Genomic DNA, 21,867 nt, shown 5'->3' on the forward strand with positions numbered 1-21,867 from the left:
ATGAACACTGTTCAAAGGTGAAAAATAAAGTGCCCAAGACCTCTCTCCCGGAAGCTACCCCACTAGGCAATTCCAGAAGAGCACTCCACTGTTAGCAAATTGTGCTAGGAGGCAGGGGTCTCTGTGTAGCCCACAGGCTGTGGCCATCACTTGAATTACTTCAGGTTAAACATGATAGAAAATGCTGTTTTCATTTACCCCCCTCCTCCCCCCATTCTACCAATAGAGGTAGCTTGAAATACTAAAGCATGAATATGGGCACAATTCAGCATCTGCAGTCCCTACCCCTCTCAAAGTATTTGAAGTCAAGTAGAGGAAAGTAAGGAGTTGTTAAGGATTAATTGCTGCTTTAGGGGAAGGGAGGGATACACTTTTAAAGGAGGAAGAAGTGCCAATCAGACTTTTGTTCTAGAGAGTGACTACTAAACAAGGTCAGAACAAACAGAAAAGAGCTGCTTTTCACCAAACAGCATTTAAAGCACTGTTCTCCGTATGAACCTTAGCAAAATAAAGTATTTGCACAGAACTACAGACTGTGTGTCAAAATGCATATCAAATAGGATGGCCAAAAAAATACCGACCACATGTACAACTCATTTCCGTCAGTACATTTTTCATTAACCCAATGATTTCCAGATGGAGGAGGGATGTAATTTTAAAGACCTGCCCCTTGAGAATTAGTGACTGAGGGGCAGGGAGGTAGGGGAAACAGATGTTGCTGAGCTGGCTTCAAGGAAACTTAAGTGGATTCACTGGGTGCTTATGTGTCAGGAGGTCTAACTTGAATCTCGGCTTTCTAGAAGTCAGAACCAAAGAAAATATATGAAAGTATGTAGTCCCCATTTTTCTTTTTTTTTTTTAATTTTTCTTAATGATTGTTTTTTGAGAGAGACAGAGTACAAGTGGGGGAGAGGCAGAGGAGAGGGAGACACAGAATCCAAAGCAGACTCCAGGCTCTGAGCTGTCAGCACAGAGTCTGACACAGGGCTTGAACCCATGAACTGCGAGATCATGCCCTGAACCAAACTTGGACACTTAACTGACTAAGCCACCCAGGTGCCCCTGTAAATGGCAGCATTTACTTTCCTCTGGCACCTTATAGTAGGAAGGTTTAGTAGGTGTATCTTTATATAAGTAACTTAACAGACATGTATTTGACTATCGTTTTATAGAAATATTTTTCAAATGATTGTTTAACTGTTTAAAAAGCCAACAGCATGGTGTTTAATTATGATCTAAGGAAGTCCTATCTTGAGGAAACAGATAATAGGGTCTAGGGAAGTTGTTTCCTGCTAACAGGGAGAGAGAACTCAAAGGATCTGGGAGAATTAATGTTTCACACACCCATTAGCTCTTTCCCCCCAACTACCAGAAGATTCAACTGAGCTACTAGCAGGTGTCAGACCAGAGCAAATTCCTGGTTGAATTTCTGACGAGTATCTGAAGTGCCGACTTCTGGTATTGATCGTGCATACATGTTGTTTAGGTACTGAATATGCAGGTGGAAAAATGAGTGTTATTAAAAAATTGAGTTGGCCCATGGATAAAAGAAGAGTAGAGGGAGTTGGTGGAAAAGTTTACATTCCTATTATCTGATGAGACGAGAAAGTATATCAGTGATTAGTAGTAAATAGTGCCTCAAACCTTCTTGCTCATTGTGCAATAGGGAAAAAAACCACAGTCTACAAATAAAAGAATGCGTTGTCTAGGAATTACTAGATCTATAGTTTGGTGATATGTGTGGAAGAAGGAAAAGTAGAAACATTTTTGAAAATGGATAAAATGCCATTTTGAGTCTATTTAAAGACAACAAGTCCTAAGAAGCTATTTCAGATTGATCATTTGGTGACGATGGCGATACGGGCACACTGGTGTGGCACAAGCTAACAATTCCGGCAAACAGATGTTTCTCTAAGGCCTCTTTTACCTTTAAGTCACTGATCTCAGCTTTTCAAAAGGAAAGGGATACTGGCTCTGGGCTTGGTAGAGCTCTTCACCTACAAGCCTTTCAGAGCTCATTACCAGATTAAAGACTTCTTCTATTTCTCTTAAGAAAACATGTCGTACGTCTCAGTATCCCAGGACTAATTATGAAATTTCTACTTAGAGAACACTTCTAACACCAACTGTGTGGGTTTTCCCAAGAAGCAAGTCTCCAGTTCTCTGCGGACGCCAAGTAGGTGTCCAAAAATTCAGTTCTGCACTGTGCCCAGAGTTAGCACAGACCCTACAGGGTGAAGGTTCAGTCCCACAAGACTGCTTCCCACTGCAGATGCCAGCCACAAATCCTAGGTTTTCGCCAGTTCCAGCGGACTACCAGTCGGGGTTCCCTCAAGTTCAATAATTTGCTTTAGTCGTTTACAGAACTCAAGGAAACACTTTACTTACTATTACCGCTGTATTCTAAAAACTACCATTCAGGCACCGCCAAATGGAAGAGATGCATGTGGGGAAGAGAGGGTATCAAGACAGGGCGCAGAGTTTCCATGCCTTCTCTGGGAATATTAGCCTTCCAGCACCAACCCAAAAGCTCTCCCATAGCCTCTCGGTTTAGGGTTTTTATAGAGGCTCCAGTACATGGGGAGGATTGATTACATCGCCGGCAATTGGTGATTAAACCAACATCCGGCCCCTCTCCCCTCCCCTGAGGTCAAGGGCTGGGGTTGAAAGCTCCGCCCCTCTAATCACGTGAGTGGTTCCTCCGGCAACCAGCTGCCATTAGCGAGCTATCAGGGTGCAAATAAGAGTGAGGGCAGTAAGTAGTATGGACTCAGGTGTGGTCGCATGGGGCTTATTATGAATAACAAAAGATGCTCCTTCCCAACCACTCAGAAAACACCAAAGTTTTAGAAGCTCTTGTATCAGGAACTAGGGAACAAAGACCAAATATATATTCTATCAACAATATCACACCCAGAATCTTCCTTTATTATTGTCTGAGCAGACTAGATTCTCCCTTGCCTCTGCTGAAAATCTAAAGTTGCTTGCTTATAATAGTTTTCCACTCAAGTCTGAATTTTATATGAGTCTTCATCTCCGTATTACTTGAGACTTAAAAATTTTTCATGGAATTTTATGTTTTCCCAGAAATTGTTATCAAAGCAAAGGATTACCATTACCATTACATGATTCTCCAGTCCTAGCTGTATTGAGGCTTTTTGCTTGTCTGTATTAAAGGGAGAAGATCTCCCAGGTGTTTTAAGTAAAATCTTGAAACTAATTTAACTGGAAATGGTTATTTATGCTATCAGATTCACATTACACATCCAGTTGGTGTGTAATCAGACTTGAAAACCAAAGTGTCAACACTTGATGTAAATTTCAGAGGGCTGATCATTTTTTCCTAAACGGTTTTCTCAAGCATTAAAGTTAAGCAAAAAAGAGCTAACTATTAAACTATCCAAAACCTGGCTCCCTGAAATTACACAACGGTTATGACGCTTAGAAATTCCACAGTAATACGGATTTGTAACAAGTTAATTTGACCACGTTGAGGTAGCAATCCCAATGAAAGAAAAATAGCCAAATAAGGAATCAATCTTCTTCATTCTTATTTACTGTGGCTGAATTACTGGCCAAGCTGTTGCAAATCCTGACTTTACAACCTCCTTTTATTAAGTCTGCTATTGGATATACAATATATATAGCTTTCAGAGGCCATCAAATTGGTTCCAGACACACGTGGGCTATAAGATTCTGGTGAGATAACATACGTACACACATTCAGACATTCTAGGCAGGTCTCATCATGGAGGAAGATGAATATTAGAAAAGATAAGTTCTTTTATGCACCTGGATGCCCAGACACACTTGTGTTAACCCTAATCAGATGGCTAGTCCACAAGAATCTTCCCCAGATGACTCTGCCTGAAGGGCTGCAAAAGAAAATCAAGCCTGAATGCTTACACCCAAGACTGATTTTAATAAAAACCAGGCTTCTTGTAAACAAATAATGTAAATATCTTTAGTGAGGATATCCAGCCCCCACTTTCTACTATGTTCTGAGATAAGCCCTTTTAGTTACTTAGTATCTGTACCTGTGAAACAGAGATCATAATGGTGCCTGCTTCTCAGGGTTCTAGTGAGGATTAAATGCATTGAGTAAAGCTTAGCCCACGTAGAGTCCTGGGTGCTCTCTATTTTCATTTCTAGTATCACCTTAGTCTGTATACTATGGATTGTCTAGAGGCCTTCAGTATTGTCAGTAGTTTAGGACACTGGAAATTTTATCCTGCAGGACTGAACAGTATTAATCTACCTAATGATCAAATGACAAATGCTGGCATTTGTCATTCCAGGCATAATTCTCATTCTAGGCATAATTCGTTCTAGGCTTAATTCTAGGCATTCTAGCCATAATTCAACCAGTGATAAGTCTTTTCTTTTCTTTAACAGAGAGCAACACTGTCCCAGAGCTCTTTTGGAGGGTAGGCATATAGTAATGGGGATCTAAACCACACACTGTTGTGTTGCAAGGTGCGGTAATATTAAGTGTGGGGCTCGAAGCACATCCCCTCCATCTAGGGACTGGACCTCTGTGTGGATGAGAGGCTCCATACTCCAGCAGGAAAGTCCCCATCCTAGAATGCAAGTCAGAGATGCTACAATCAACCTAGCTACCATCACATCATTGTCTTCTCTGCCCTTTTTCTTAGGCTTTGTGCATGTGTGTATGTGTGTGTACTAAGGACCAACAACTTAGTCTTTGGTAACACAATATTAACATCTTAGATGTACAAAATTTATAAATCCAGTAGTGCAAGTCTGCCAATTTTGTGATTATTCAAGATCGTTTTTTGCAATTCTAGGTTCTTTGCATTTTCATATAAATTTTAGAATCAGCTTGCTAACTTCTACCAAAAAAGAAAAAAAAAAGCCTATTGAGATTTTGATTGAGGTTGCACTGAAACTATAGATCAATTTGAGTAATACTGACATCTTAACATTGAGTGTTCTAATCCACAGACGTGATTTATTTCTCCATTTCTCCATTCTTTCTGGGTTGCAGCTGCAGTTCATTTCAATTCCCAGCAATTTCAAATGTCCCGCTTAGGGATTTAAGCCCCTTCCTCCAGCCAGGCTTAGGGATCTAAAAGCATGAGAGGACAGGACCTCTCTCTGCTTTTCCAGATCACCTGCAACTTTTCCTAGGCCACTGAGTCGGCCCCAGTCTACTGGGGAGAGGTGGCTCTGCATTTGAGGCTCCTCCGTGCTAATCCACCATGCTGTTCATACAGGGCTTTTAAAAGTTTGACTGGTTTCTCCTGGTTTCGGAAGTTCCTTTGCCTGTGCATATGGAAGGCTGGCTTCTCTGCCTGCCTGGTCCCCAAAGTTGAAGATGCCACCGGGCATGAAAGTGCCCACTGGTCTCTGCTAACTTAGGGAAGGGATAGTCCTTCTCTAGAATTAATTTGTTGGGCCTCCTTTGCATCCACAACTCTCTGGTGGCTTCAAGAAAAAAACATAATATTTTAAAATATTATTTTTTCCAAGTGTTTTCTCAGTGTTCGTGGTAAGAGCAATCTTTTGCAACCTTCCACATCTACCTGCAAAGAGAATCAAGATAGGGATTTTTAAAAACTGAATTTAGAGGGGCGCCTGGGTGGCGCAGTCGGTTAAGCGTCCGACTTCAGCCAGGTCACGATCTCGCGCTCCGTGAGTTCGAGCCCCGCATCAGGCTCTGGGCTGATGGCTCAGAGCCTGGAGCCTGTTTCCGATTCTGTGTCTCCCTCTCTCTCTGCCCCTCCCCCGTTCATGCTCTGTCTCTCTCTGTCCCAAAAATAAAATAAACGTTGAAAAAAAAAATTAAAAAAAAAAAAAAACTGAATTTAGACAATCTTTTTTTTTTTTTTCTTCATGTAAGTCAACCTGTTAGGAGGAGTCTATACTTGAACTCTTCTCCCAACATGAAACACGAAAACCTACATTTCATGCTATGTTAGAACATCAGGCCCTAGATTCAAGCAACTCAAATTTTCTCTCTCTCAGGGACAGAAAGAATCCTGGTGAGTAAATGGATTTTTTTTTTCTTTTCACACTATTTCAGATTTTGGATATTTGCATTTTCCATCAACATGTCAAGTGACATGATAAAACCAGGACATTCCGTTAAAATTCATCAGAAAGTTGATCCACAACGGGCCACTGCTAGAACCTTTTTCATTGATGCTTCTAATCAGAGCTTGACTACCATTCCACCAGAGATCTTCGACTTCGAAGAATTAGAAGAAGTGCATCTGGAAAACAACCAGATTGAAGAAATCCCCCGGGGTATTCAGCATTTAAAGAACGTCCGGATCCTCTACCTGAACAAGAACAAGCTGAGAAAGCTGTGCCCAGAGCTGGGCACGCTGAGCAGCCTGGAGGGCCTGGACCTGAGCGACAACCCGCTCCTGTCCTCGGCCCTTCCTGTCCTCAGAGGCCTGCGGGGGCTGCGGGAGCTCCGCCTGTACCACACTGACCTGGCCGAGATCCCCGTGGACCTCTGCAAACTCCTCCACCACCTCGAGCTGCTTGGGCTGGACGGAAACCACCTGAAATCTCTGCCCAAGGAAGTAGTGAACCATACCAAACTGAGGGAGATCTACCTGAAGCAAAACCAGTTTGAAGTCTTTCCTCCCGAGCTCTGTGCTCTCTCCAACCTGGAGATCGTTGACCTGGATGACAACAAACTAACTGCCATCCCACCGGAGATTGGGAACCTGACCAGGCTGCAGAAGTTCTACGTGGCTCGCAACAACCTGCTCCTCCTACCCGAGTCGCTGTGCCAGTGCAGCAAACTGTCCGTGCTGGATCTGTCCCACAACCGCCTCCACTCGCTCCCGCACTCCCTGGCCGAGCTGTCGGGGATGACGGAGATTGGGCTGAGCGGGAACCACCTGGAGAAGGTGCCACGCCTCATCTGCAAGTGGACCTCGCTGCACCTGCTCTACCTCCGCGACACCGGCCTGCGGGCGCTGCGGCGCTCCTTCCGGCGGCTGGTCAACCTGCGCTTCCTGGATCTCAGCCAGAACCATCTGGAACGCTTTCCGCTGCAGATCTGTGCGCTCAGGAACCTAGAGATCCTGGCGCTGGATGATAATAAAATATGCCAGGTACCGATTCCCTTCCCGGCTGTCACTGTGCCCTCACAGGGGCTTTTCCCGCCCTGAGTTGGCGTTGATGTCCTCATTTGGACGTGGGCGATCTTCTCCTCGGCGATACGTGGGGGAAATGAGACACTGGGAGCTTAACTAACCCGTCAAGGCCACACACCTGTACGTGGCAGAACCGAGCTCCAACCCAGAGCTGCGGGGCCCCAGAGTCTATGTTCTTAACCAAGACCCGCTCTGAACAGGGTTTCCTCACACAGATTTCTTTCTGACACCTACAGCCTTAGGCCTCCAGTCATGGTGAACTGCAAAATCAGATTTGTCCCAAAAGAAACTCCCATGTGTGCAGGGTGACGTGTTCAAAAATGTTCATAGCACAGTGTTGACAGCCCACCACAGTCATGGGAGACCGTGTCAATAGAGCAATGAGCAAACAGATTGTGCTAGATTTATAAAATTAAAAAACTAAAGGTTTAAGTGAACTGGAGGAGTATGTGCCAATGTGGACAGATCTTAAAATTGTGATGTTTATTAAAAAGGAAAGCACCAAGCTGCAGAACCTTACACCATTTATAAATTTTTAAAAATCTTTTTTAATGTTTTTATTTATTTTTTGAGAGACAGAGCACCAGTGGGGGAGGGGCAGAGAGAGAGGGAGACACAGAATCCGAAGCAGGCTCCAGGCTCTGAGCTGTCAGCACAGAGCCCGGATGCAGGGCTCGTTGAATCCATGAACTGAGAGATCATGACCTGAGCTGAAGTTGGGCACTTAACTGACTGAGAGCCATCCAGGTGCCCCTCACCATTTATAAATTTTTAATCACACAAAACTACATACATATACACACATAATACACACTTTGTGGATATTTACAAATGTAACAAAAGTATAAAAATATGAACTAGAGGGGCCCCTGGGTGGCTCGGTTGGACTTTGGACTCAGATCATGATCTCCCCGTTGAATGAGTTCGAGCCCCCCATGGGGCTCTCTGCTGTTAGTGCAGAGCCCAGTTCAGGCCCTCTGTCCCTCCCCCTCTTAAAAATGAATAAACATTTATTTTTAAAAAAAATCATGAACTAGAAAAAAACTCGCTAAATTTTTAGTAGTGGCTGCCTCTGGGAAGAGAAAGGAAGTCAAGGAAATGAGGGGAGGATCCCAGGGGAGCTCAATTTTAATTGCAGTATTTGATTTTATTTAAAAAATCTTTTTATTTGACTATAGTTGACACACATTCATTTTGTTTATTAACAAAAGATTTGGGTGGTGAGAACACATGCATTTGTTTTAATATTTGAAAATTTAAAAGAACAGTTCTGTTAAAAGCAAAAGACAACCATAGAGGGAGAAATCAGGCGATCTGGAAATCAACAACTGTGATCAAATAATAGGTGTGTTTTTCCCCGGCCATGGACACCGAGCTGCTGTGTTCACCATACCTTATACAAGTCCTAGGCCTTAAAGGTTTGTTGGGGGTGTTTTTGTTTTTGTTTAATCTCTTATTTGATTTTTAATTTAGAACTTTGGAGGGGCGGGGGAGATTGGTTGTTCTTTTTCTAATTCCTATAGAGTTTCAAAACTGCCTTTTAGGAAGTAACCATTTTGATGGTAATTTAGGATTTAGGAAGAGAATCTTGGACTTAATCTCTACTTAGGCAGCAACCCATTTTGGAGGATTTTAGAAGTTTATCATAGGCCCTCTGCCCATCCCCATTCCACCACTGAGGTAAGAAATTCCTTTTACAGTAGACAAAGTCTGCCATTCCACACTGGGAGTGAGAGGCTCAAAATATAAAGCGCCTTTGGGAAAAATAACACATCGACTTAATTCCTTATTGAGTCATGAATGATACCTAATCCTTTCCTGTGAAACACTTGAAGATATCAGAATAGAGGAAGGAATCACATACAGATGGCTCCTTAAAGATAAGCCTCATCCGGTACCAAGTTTTACCACAAATCAGGCTGCACTGAAATGTGGTCGTGTTCAATATTATTATACTGAATGTGGAAATCTCTGTGTCCATTGCCTGCTATTCTCTAGTTCTTATGATGGTATTTCTGGGTTTTGTTTGTTTTTCTCATTTCCTGTTATGCTAATCCCTCCAGTAACCTCCCAGTCTGTACAATGACACGTTACCTTTATGCCAGCTCCTTACCTCTCCCACCCCAAAGACTTTCCTGATGGGTTTCTGGCTCCTGGAGCCTGGCCAGTAGCCTTCTCTTGCCTAGGTGAATGCAAAAGTAGCTTTCAGTGTGTGTCTAGATGGGTCTTATTTGTATGGTACATTTCTGTTAAGGGAGAACTCAACCTTACAGTGAGTATAGCTCAGTGAGAGCATCAGTAATAACTGTCCTCATTTGACACTCTGTAGGTTTTCTGTGCATCTAGATTTACTTCCACTGTGCTTTAATGTGACTGTTATGGGATTAATTATTGGATCTTGAATATCCTGAAAAAAAAAAGTCTTTAAACATTCAATGTGCTTTGAAAAAGAAAAGCTAAACCTATGAGCTAGCTGAACCGCGATGTGAAATTACTAGGTTCTAATGAAGGGGTTAGATTGAAAAACATTTTCCCATTAGTTTGGACGCTTTGTGTCAAAGGGATCTAAGTGCCTGGTAAAGAATTTTGAAATAGCTAAGAAGGAAAGCTCAAACAGCAGCTTCTCTGGAGATTGACTTTAAAAAATAAGTAAAGGGATAAATAAAACTATAAACACTTTATAGCATGTTTAGGAAAATGGGTGCTCCCCCTACCCAATAAAGAAAAAATCTGAAAGATTGCGGGTGAGACTTACTGCTATGTTATCCCTCTAGGGGGCTTTCTTTTGACCTATTCCCCAATGTATCTATCCCACCCATCCATCGAGGGGTCAGACTGAGCTGGACTGTAACCATTCTCATGAAGAAGAGGTGCTGGATTGAGGAACGGGTGGAGGAGAGGCCAGGGCTAAGACTGGGAACTGTGGGGAACGATTTCCCCATTAGGAGTAAAGCCAGATGATGGAAGGTGATTCAAAGTGAATTAAGAAGCTCTTGAGCTATATAGCTGGGCTCTTTTTTCTCCAAGAAAACAGGTGTCTCTGTAACATAATCAATAGGGAGACCATCCCGTGTTTTAAGAATGGGATTTTTCCATGTGGTTCCAGAGTGCCAGAAAGAGACCAGAAGGTGAACATACGAGACTTTGACTTGACACAAGAAGGAAATCTGGCGATTAGAGGTCTCCATCCAAGTAATGAGCTTTTCGTTCCAGGAAGTGGTGTTTAAATGTGTGCTGGATGGCTAGCTGTGGAATATATTCAACCATCCTATTAAGGGATTAGAATAGACGACCCTTCCAAGGCCTTCCTGCCCAGACAGTTGGGAGTCTCTGAAATGCCTACCTAATACCTGTAAAGGGCCTGTAAAACCTTGGGATTCACTGGAAGGCAGAATATGACCAGATAAAATCATAATAGTCTTCTTCCTTGTTTACTTCCAACTGAGATTTCAACTGAAGTTTCTAAATTGCTAAGCCTTTAGGGTGAGAGGTCATGTGTCTAAATTGATCAGTTCCAATAACTGAAATTGTTGATATTATAGTTGCAATATTACACCAATACCTTTAGTACTTTTTCAGTAATATCAAGCATTTGCTACCCTACCATTCAAAAATCTGCAATAAAGTAGGTTTAAAATTGCTTCAGTTTAAAGCAGTGCATAAAATTGAAGAACAGAGAGGCTCATCAGAAAAAGGAGGACTCCAGACTTTAGATCTACAGGTATAAATACTCTATATGCAAAGGTGTGTGCAAACTTTTCATCAGTAGGAATTGCTAAATCGCTGTACTTGATGTTTATCAATTTGCCTCAAAACTAAAAGCCCAATTTATTTTCCTACTGTTAAAAATAATTTTGACCTGAAACTTATCTTTTTGGAATACTTCTAGCTACCTCCAGACTTTGTAGCCCTTTCAAAACTGAAGATGCTTGGAATAACAGGGAATCAGTTGGCTTCATTTCCAGAAGAAATCCTTTCTTTAGAGTCTTTAGAGAAATTATACATTGGGCAAGACCAGGGAGCCAAGCTCACCCATATGCCAGAAGACATTAGTAAACTACAGGTAAGCCTCCCCAAATGATTAGGCAAAGAAGTACGTGCCCACTGATTCCTTAAGTTGGCTGATACCGAGAACACCCAATGGTGTCCCCATAGGCTGCGTGTGGGAATCATCCATACTAGATTTCCAGCCCCCTAACAAGCAGCCATTATTCCACTCTGAGGCTTCCACTGGTTTTCTTTTTTTTTTAATTTTTAAATTAAAATTTTTTTTCAACGTTTATTTATTTTTGGGACAGAGAGAGACAGAGCATGAACGGGGGAGGGGCAGAGAGAGAGGGAGACACAGAGTCGGAAACAGGCTCCAGGCTCTGAGCCATCAGCCCAGAGCCCGACGCGGGGCTCTAACTCACGGACCGCGAGATCGTGACCTGGCTGAAGTCGGACGCTTAACCGACTGCGCCACCCAGGCGCCCCTGTTTTTCTGAGCCCCTGGATCCATATTCAAAGAACATTTTGTTGTGATTGCTGTTGGCTATGCTGTGCCATACTCCTTTTCACTGTACGGTTTGGCATGTTTCATTTGCAGAAATTGAGCCCCACTGCTTTCCACTTAATTTCTAGCCTTTGTAGGAGGCCCCTGAAAATTGTACTATTTTGAAGTTCACATGGCTCGGAGCCCGCATTTTGGATGCATCAGCATGACCTCCCTTCCTGCATGATGGCAAACAAACCAGAGTTATTTAACGTTGCCCCAGTTTCCTGTGGAAATGGGTCCGCAGCCCTGTCCTAAATCCTAACAAAGCAACAAGATAACTTCATTCAAAGGAGCCCTACCACTGTGTCTTAATCCATGCATACTTTAAAGAATTGATTTTTTTTTTTTTCCCATGTCGGTGGTACTGCGCTCTTACTAATGATAAAGTAGGTGCGGGCCACGACAGACCCCCGCCCCTGGTTGTGGAACTGAGCAACAGCATGTATATATAGCACAGGTGCTTCTCAACCTGTGGCACAGAGGTCCTCTTCCTGATTCTCCATTGCTTTGCCCTGTGTTCAGAACTCTCCTCATCATCTTGCTCCTTGACATGCCATGCCATGCTCTCTGAAATCTTAGGGTGACATGCAAACATTATATTTTTGCCCAGTGAATTTGCAAATAGTTAACTCATTATCTACACATTTGGCTTCTCCTGCTTGGGCAGTGTTGGATTGATACCTGAGGCAATTTCAGTTCTGTAACACTACTATAGATAATTAGCTTTTGAAAGCGAGCAAATGATATATGTACTTATATTATCAAATTAGTTTTCCATAAAGTTCTTGTGAAACAAACGCTAGATTCCCATGTTTTCTTTTCCCTGCGTAGATGGGAACCATATCCAATGGTTTTACCCAAAAATACTTTTATGTTTGGATGTTGGCTCTTTAAGTATGTTTCCCCCTTTATCCTAATGAATAGTATCCCCACTGAAAGAGCATGGGAATTCACCAATGATTCTAGTTATTAGAATGTAAGGATCATTGTAAGGATCATTATGGTCTACTGACATGTTTTTCAGAATCTTTTTTTTTAAATTTTTTTTAATGTTTATTTCTGAGAGATAGAGACAAGCGTGAGCAAGAGAGGGGCAGAAAGAGGGAGACACAGAATCAGAAACAGGCTCCAGGCTCTGAGCTTTCAGCACAGAGCCTGATACAGAGCTCAAATCCATGAACCGTGAGATCATGACCTGAGCCGAAGTCAGATATTTAACTGACTGAGCCACCTAGGCACCTCTGTTTTTCAGAATCTTAAAGAGCTGTATATAGAGAACAATCATCTGGAGTACCTGCCCACATCCTTGGGATCCATGCCTAACCTGGAAATTCTTAATTGCTGCCACAACCTGCTTAAGCAACTTCCAGATTCCATTTGCCAAGCACAAGGTGAGGAATCTTAGTAGATCCTCAGTGTAGTGGAGTGTGAGGCCAGCATGTCCCATTTCCTTGATTTACCAAAGACCAATCTCAATGTTCAGAGAGCTGAGCCCTACCCTATTACCTCCTCGCAGGCCTCACTAGTGAGACAGGAAAGCCAGATGCCTGATGAGCACAGCTAAGAACCTCACAAGGACAGTTAGACTGTTTCTTGTAAATTGAATAGAGGAGTAAATACCAACTGCTAAGAAAATTAGCATTCGCCCAGATGGTCATCATACAACCAACACTAATTTACTGAATACCTACTCCATGCCAGAATTTGGAGTTGGGGGTCCTGCAGCAGATTTGCACTAGGTCACTTAAGTCACTTGAATGAAAGGAAAAGTGTTGACCCTGAGTGATGAAATCAGCAAGGCAGGACTTTTGGAGCTGTGTGATTGGCATGAAAAGTCCTATATGATTCATATTTAAACACCCAAACATTTTACGCTAGGCTAAACCAGTCTTTATTTGTACATGCATCAGTTCATCCATCCATTTAACAACCTTTTGCTGAGCTTCTAGGGGGACCAAATAAAAAAAAAAATGTTTTTGGCCATAGTGTGCTGAATCTTCAGGTTTAGAGATAGTTTTCAAACTATGACTCTTTCTTTAATGAAAAGAGGGTGAAGAAATATGAGTGGAAGCTGTGGCCTACCCCCAAGACATTCAAAGTTTAGAGGTGAGGGTGGGCTTGTTCCTTAGTAATGCTTCTGACCATACATCTTTATCCTGTCCTTGGCCCCTGGAGGAATGAACCATTATCAATTTTTTTTAGTGTGTACTACTTTTCTGTCTCTCATGCACTGGCTCTCACAACCCTGAACTGTTATAAGGAAGAGAACTTGGTCTGCCTTATGAAATCTGTGTCTTTTGTGACACGACAGCACAGGAAACAAATATTTCAGAGCCAGTAGACTAAAGAGCGTACATTTTAATTTTGCTTGTTCTTAAGATAAACCTATCATTTAAAAAAAACTGTTTCAGCTTTGAAAGAATTACTGCTCGAGGACAACTTGATCACCTGTCTTCCAGAGAATTTGGATAGCCTGATGAATCTAAAGGTTTTGACACTGATGAACAATCCTATGGAGGACCCCCCAGGAGAAGTGTGCGCCGAAGGCAATCAGGCTATATGGACATACTTTAAGACAAAAAGAAACATGAAAATAATGGCAACAAAGGTAACGTCAGCAAAAATTCTGGATAGCACATTCACAGTTGCTTTTGTCCTCACTGAGAGTAGGGACTCTTACTTCCTTTATATCCTCAGAATTAAGCAAGAGAAACTTGGAATACCATCTTAGCATTTTTTTTGCATTTTTGTCCTTCATGTCTTTGTCAGATAAGGAGGCGACAAACAGCTGAAAGAAATCAAAACTTCAAATCCCCAAAACAGTCTAAAATTCTTGGACTATTCAAAGGACTAAAGAGCTTATATTAACAAATTCACTAAGCTAAGGCTGAAAAATCAGAAGTGAAAGTCCTGATGGGGCAGGGGTGTAGAGACCAGAGTTCTTCTCTGCCATTAACTAGGATTGAAGGGCAAAGAGCCTTTAAAACGGGGAGAGCAAAGAATCTTGTCCTCTCCTTGCCCACCTCGCCCATGGAGACATAGGATACCCCCAGACAGACTAGGACAGGCCAGGGTCCACTTCAGTCAGTATTCAGTATTCTTTATTCAACTGGTCAAGCCCCCATTGCCCCACAACCTGATGACCACATTAGTCCTCCCATTAGTGCCCCCACTTGTATAGCTGCACCCCCTACAGTATACCTTCCACTTGGCAGTCAGACCAATGCTGTTAAAACGTAGGTCAGATCTTATCACTGCTCTGCTGAAATCCATGATTTTCCTTTTTACCCAGAACAAGAGTCAGTCTTTGATCTCCTCTGTCAATGGCCCTTATCTGTATCAAACCTAACACCCTCTCTTCTGTGATAAATATGTGATACCTTCTTTCTTCTTCCGAAGTTAAACTCAGATAATATAACCTACCAAAACCATATAATTAAAAAAAAAATGTTTATTTATTTACTTTGAGAGATACAGAGAGGGGGACATGGAGAATCCCAAGCAGCCTCTGCGCTGTCAGCACAGAGCCTGATGCAGGGCTCGAACTCACCAACTGTGAGATTGTGACCTGAGCCGAAACCAAGAGTCAGGTGCTTAGCCGACTGAGCCACCCAGGTGCCCCAACACAATTTTAATAAATGAAAATTAATGCCCAAGCTGCAACATAAAGGAAAAAGGAAAGTTAATTTATATTATTTATTTTAATATGTATATTCTCAGGAATAGCTACACTGGAAGAATGAAAATAATATTTTTTGGATACTTCCTAAAAGTATTGTGAAAAACCATGCATCCTCTTGCACATTTTAAAGTTGATATTTAGGGGTGCCTGGATGGCTCAGTAGGTTAAGCATCCAACTTCGGCTCAGGTCATGATCTCATGGCCAGTGGGTTCAAGCCCTGCATCAGGCTCTGTGCTGACAGCTCAGAGCCTGAAGTCTGTTTCAGGAGAACAGGACTTCAGAGCCTGAAGTCTGTTTCAGGAGACACTCTGAATTCTGTGTCTCCTTCTGTCTCTGCCCCTCCCCTGCTTGCACTCTGTCTCTCTCCCTCTCAAAAATAAATAAACATTAACAAAAATATTAAAAAATAATAAAGTTGATATTTAATTTTTTTGCCACTAAGTTTAAATTACTGCAAAGGATTTACTTGCCAGTGAGTTTTGAATATTGACATCTTGAAATAGAGCTCTTAGGGGCGCCTGGGTGGCGCAGTCGGTTAAGCGTCCGACTTCAGCCAGGTCACGATCTTGCAGTCCGTGAGTTCGAGCCCCGCGTCAGGCTCTGTGCTGATGGCTCAGAGCCTGGAGCCTGTTTCTGATTCTGTGTCTCCCTCTCTCTCTGCCCCTCCCCCGTTCATGCTCTGTCTCTCTCTGTCCCAAAAATAAAAATAAACGTTGAAAAAAAAAATTAAAAAAAAAAAAAAAGAAATAGAGCTCTTAGATCAGTATCTTAAATGTATCCAGTGGATTCTAAATACCACTATGATTTTGTCAGTCACATCCATTTACAAAATACTTGAGCAAACTTATTTTCTAGGCAAAAATTTTATATCCGTTTTCTTCTTGAACATGTATGTCTATTTCACTTTCCCCTAAGAATTGATCTTAATGTTTTATATATGTAACTCTAAGTCATTTATAGATCACCTTTCATACTTTCAGGCAACAAAAATATTTATACAAATTAAGTTTTAAAATTAAATTTTTTTCTGTGGCCATAGTGTTTCTACATCCTGGATTGAGTCATATTACAATTCTTAGTAGTGTAAAACTGAACAAAACAGCATAAAATCCATTGCAAATTTTGGTGGTTAATTATTTGACCTATAGGACTTGGGGGAAGAAATACATACACAGATGAGAGACTTTTCCACATATATTCTCACATAAACATTACTTATTGCTAGAATGTGATAGGATGTCAGTTCTATTCCCATTTTTCATTTTATAGATGAACCTTGTTTACATAGCTAAATTGAAAAGAATGGAAGAAGCTTTGTGTGTGTGTGTGTGTGTGTGTGCGCCCATACTGTTTTGTTTCAAATGGTAATGCTTCACACATCTCTGAACTTCTTCCAGATTTCTATCCCAAAAACTCATAGCAGGCTCTTAGCTGGCAAATCAACTGGCCTTCTTCCAATTTTCTTGAGGGCAAAGAGCTGGGAACCACTTGCTTTACAAAAGGATTGGTTACCTAGTCCCTAGAGCCAACATCAATACTGCTAGTCTTTTATTATTGAAATGTAATCGACATACAATTCTATATTAGTTTTGGGTCACATCACATATTGATTTGACGATTCTGTGTATCATGCAGTGTTCACCACAGTTAGTCACCACCAGTCCCCTAGTCCACTCATGCCCCCACTGTTCTCTGTATTTAAGAGTCTGTTTTATGGTGTTATTTGTTCATTTGTTTTGTTTTTTTCAATACTGCTGCTCTATATTGTCTCTTTTTTTTGTGGTGTCCCAGAGGTTTCTGGAGTCCAGCTCAACACACCCTAGTCAGATTCAGGTGGCAGTTGTGAAGGCAGAACTGGGAATGGAGAAAACCAGCAGTTGTTTTCCTAGGCAGAGACATTGTAGGAAGGGGTGCACGTGCAAGCTGAAGCTCTGGAGATGGATCGCCTCCAGATCATCCAAGCCCGCACACCCTGGAAAAGTCTCTGTGCACCGGGTACATGTTACACAACTGGAAGACTGCTAAGCCTGGAGATAACAGAAAACCCCGTGAATGTCTAGAATGCCTCTAGAGGGCGATACTGTTCCCTGGGAAAATCCCCACCTGAACGGATGTGCTGCTGCTGTCACTTCCCATCTCATCTGTCCCGTTTTCACATCACAAACGATCCTTGGTATTTTTCCCCTGCTCCTCCCTCTGCTCAGATATGGACAAGGCTCTCACTTAGTTCAGTCTCTCATCTCCTCATACCTGCCTGTGATCCACCTTACATAAAACAGCATAGCCCACCCATTTCATTCATTCAGTTGTTCACTCATTCAGCAAATACTTATTTTTTCTTTTTGCTATGTGCCAGGCGCTGTTCTAGGCACTGGAATTGCATCAGTGAGCAAAACAGATTTTTTTTCTGTCCTCTTATTGCCTAAAGTCTAGTGTGATGGAAATAAAAAGATGAAATATAAAACATAAAATTATATAGTCTGTTAGAAAGAGATAACTGGCATGGGAAAAAAGTTCAAGCTAAGGGGAACTGAGATCGCCAGAAGTTGTGTGTGTGTGCGCGCGCGCGCGCGCGCGCGCGCGCAGGGGAGGGGGGTTGGTTGTGCTGAGGGAGGTTCAATTTAAATAGGAAGGTCAAGGGGCACCTGGGTGGCGCAGTCGGTTAAGCGTCCGACTTCAGCCAGGTCACGATCTTGCGGTCTGTGAGTTCGAGCCCCGCGTCGGGCTCTGGGCTGATGGCTCAGAGCCTGGAGCCTGTTTCTGATTCTGTGTCTCCCTCTCTCTCTGCCCCTCCCCCGTTCATGCTCTGTCTCTCTCTGTCCCAAAAATAAATAAACGTTGAAAAAAAAATTAAAAAAAAAAATAAATAAATAGGAAGGTCAGGGTAGGCCTCATTGGAAAAATGACTGGCTTAGTCAGCTCAAGCTCCCATAACAATATACCATAGACTGGGTGTCTTAACAGAAATTTTCTCACAGTTTCAGAGGCTGGAAGTCCAGGATTATGGTGCCGGCATGGTCCGTTTCTGTTGAGAGCTCTCATTCTGCCTTGCACATGGCTGTCTTCTTGCTGTGTCCTCTCATGACAGAGAGACAGAACGAGCTTTCTGGTGTCTCTTACAAGGGCACTAATCTTATCGTGAAGACCCCACCCTCATGACCTCATCTAAGCTTAATTACCTCCCAAGGGCCCATCTCCAAATACATTCACATTGGAGGTTAGGACATTTAACATAAGAGCAGGGAGTGAGGGGGCACGGTTCAGTCTACAGCCATGACAAGTGAGCAACTACTGGAAGAACTGGAGGGTAAGCTATCTGAATATTGGGAAGAGCGTTCCAGGCAGAGGAAGCAGTACACACAAAGGCTGTGAGCTGAGGTTGTGCCAGGAGTGTCTGACAGTGGGGAGCCCCGCACAGTTGGAGCACAGTGAGCGAGGTGAGGGAGTAGGTAGGAGTCAGTGAGGTCGAGAGGGAGGGGGCAGATTGGATAGGGCCTTGTAAGCCACTGTAAGGACTTGAGCTTTTTTTCTGAGAGAAGTGGGGAGGCACTGGAAGGTTCGGAGGTGGGATCTTTCTGAGTAGGTGGGAGGGCACAGGATCTCAGAACGAGTGAGGGCTGGCTGTAGGTAGAAGCACAGCAATCCAGTAACAGAGGGAAGACAGGTATAAGCCCTCCTGATTTCCCCTTACTGTGCTCTGTTGTCTCCATGGCACTTATTACCATCTATCCTGTATCCTCTCCTTCCTGCAATGTGAGATCAGTGACATTAGCTTTTTCTTTTAAGTTTTTATTTATTTATTGACAGAGAGAAAGTGAGAAAGAGAGAGAGAGAGAGAGAGAATGAGCAAGGGGAGAGGCAGAGAGAGAGGGAGAGAAAGAATTCCTGGCAGGCTCCCCCCAGTGAGAAGCTTGATGCGGGGCTCCAACCCATGAACTGTGAGATCATGACCTGAGCTGAAGTCAGACGCTTAACCAACTGAGCCACTCAGGTGCCCCAGTGACATTCGCTTTTAACTGCTATTTCCTAAATGTCTAGAACAGTGCCCGGGACATAAAAGCACTGAATTTTTCTTTTCTTTCTTTTCTTTTCTTTCTTATTTTTTTACATTTGCCAAGATGACTGGCCAATTGAGAGAGAGAAAATAAGGTGGAGTTCTAATGACATTCCATTCTCTGCGTCTTTAGAACTACATATCCAGAACAAAGAGATCGCCATCCCCAGTCCAGAGTGATACCAGCTGATGCTGTTTGGGTTTATCTTGTTTTCAGATTCAGGCATGGTGGCGCGGAATAATGGTCCGGAAAGGATTGGGGAGATTTGAAGAACTAAAAGTGCAAAAGAAAGGAAAGACTTCTCCAAAAGATAAGAAAGGGGGGAAAAATGCAAAAGGAAAAGCTGTGAAGAAAAATAAGAAATAATTCTATCATGAATTGAGGTAATGAACCCCGATGGATTACGAAGGCAAAACATCTAGGAATTAGATACCTAGCACACTAAAATTATTCATAGAATTATGGTGATGTGTAAAAATAAAGATTCTCAATTTATTGAAATATTTATGGATGGAATGATATGATGCCTGGGAACTGTGGCATAATGTCAGGGAGAGGGAAGTGTGGGGGATCCAAATGAAACAAGATCGGCTTTAAGTCAGTAAGTATAGACACATGAGATAGGCAAATGGAGGTTCATTGTGCTACCTTCTCTACAACTTTTTTTAAGTTTATTTATTTAAGTAATCTCTACACTCAACATGGGGCTTGAACTCATGACCCCGAGATCAGGAGTTCTATGCTCTTCCTACTGAGCCAGCCAGGCACCCCTACAACTTTTAATTCTGAAATAGAGACTCATAGGAAGTTCTGAAGAAATGGACAGGGAGGTCCATGCCCCTTCACCCTCCCTCAGTGTTGACATCTCACATAACTCTAATAACGAAACCAGAAAATTTATATTGGTGCCATCAACTGAGCTTATTCAGATTCCTTCTGTAGTATGTGTGCTTCTGTGTGAGTGTGTAGTTCAACACGGTTTTGTCATGTGGACTTGTGTGGCACAAGTCTCCTTTGTGCTATTCCTTTGTCACACCTATGACCTACCCCTCTTCTGATCCCTAGCCTTTTCTCCATCTCTGTAATTTTGTTATTTCAAAAATGTCCTATAATTGGAATCACAGACTACATAACCTTTGGGGACTGGCTTTTTCATTCAGCGGAACTGGAAGTCCATCTGCATTGTTGATGTATCAATTTATTGCTGAGTAGTATCACCTAGTACGATAGTTTGTTTAAGCATTCACCCACTGAAGGATATTGGTGTTTCCAGTTTTTGCCTAATTCATAGGTTTTACATGTGTTCACATAAACACAGGAGCACAAGTGCCCATGGAATCCATGGGGATGCCCAGAGAATGAATACCACAATTACCTAAAACATCCCCATTTACATCACCCAAAAGCTTCTTATCCTGATGGCTTTCTTTTGGAGTAATATTGATTTCAAATTCCACATGTCTTTCAAGCAATAATTGCAACACAAATTATTAGTGTAGCAACAAGAAAGCAAAACATGATTAGAGTGTATGAGAATAGAAATGTGTGAGCAAACACACACTTCTGCCATGCAGTGAGTTCCATGCTCCTGCAAAAAGATACCCCAGTATTTTAAAAATCACTTAGAGCAAGACAAAAACTTTAATGAATTAAATAGGCTTTATGTAGCAAAAACCATGCCAAAAAAATGCCCAGAGCTAGTATGTTAGTTTCTTTCAACAATAAAAAAAAAATTTTTTTATTTAAAAAAAATTTTTTTTTTCAACGTTTATTTATTTTTGGGACAGAGAGAGACAGAGCGTGAACGGGGGAGGGGCAGAGAGAGAGGGAGACACAGAATCGGAAACAGGCTCCAGGCTCTGAGCCATCAGCCCAGAGCCCGACGCGGGGCTCGAACTCACGGACTGCGAGATCGTGACCTGGCTGAAGTCGGACGCTTAACCGACTGCGCCACCCAGGCGCCCCTCAACAATAAAAATTTTAACAAGATGTGTTTTTGATACTGGGTTTTGATTTTTTGACCACCTTTTTACTAAGATTTATGTCAGTGACCATTATTAGCATTCATGGTTTATATCTGAGATAAAAAGCACCAGGACATAAAATAATAAACCATGGAAGGGCACACTTCCTGATAAAAATGCAAGTAGTTTACATTAAGATACATATAATAATAATAATAACATAAAACTATTACATAGCTAGTGCTTTTCACATTAGATTTCACGCTCACACTCATACACACACTCACACATGTACTTACACACCCTTATATTTAGAACATTTATCATGTAGGAAAACAAGAGGGAGAAAATTCCAGGGCAAGAAAAAAGGAAATGTGTTACCAGAATCTAAACATCTTTGGCAGGCCTTCTAAATAGTAAGTGAATTAGATTTCCAAAATAAGTGAAACTCCAGGGGAAAATGTCATCCTTGTCATTTGAGAATAAAGACAT

At 42.2% G+C, this 21,867-nt stretch overlaps 1 protein-coding gene across 1 annotated transcript; it reads left to right on the plus strand.

The window, feature by feature from the left end:
• On the plus strand, nt 1-19,777 carry LRRIQ4 (leucine rich repeats and IQ motif containing 4). Its single transcript, XM_047099157.1, has 6 exons — nt 1-17; nt 6,047-7,094; nt 11,026-11,199; nt 12,926-13,064; nt 14,085-14,281; nt 19,628-19,777. Exons 1-6 carry the CDS (start codon nt 1-3, stop codon nt 19,775-19,777), a joined length of 1,725 nt encoding a protein of 574 aa, XP_046955113.1.
• Nucleotides 19,778-21,867: the final 2,090 nt, after the last annotated feature.

This window comes from Lynx rufus, unplaced genomic scaffold (genome assembly GCF_022079265.1).
Source record: "Lynx rufus isolate CCGP_SWC_20201006 ecotype Redwood Valley unplaced genomic scaffold, mLynRuf1.p SCAF_5, whole genome shotgun sequence".
In the NCBI taxonomy this organism is placed as follows: domain Eukaryota; kingdom Metazoa; phylum Chordata; class Mammalia; order Carnivora; family Felidae; genus Lynx; species Lynx rufus.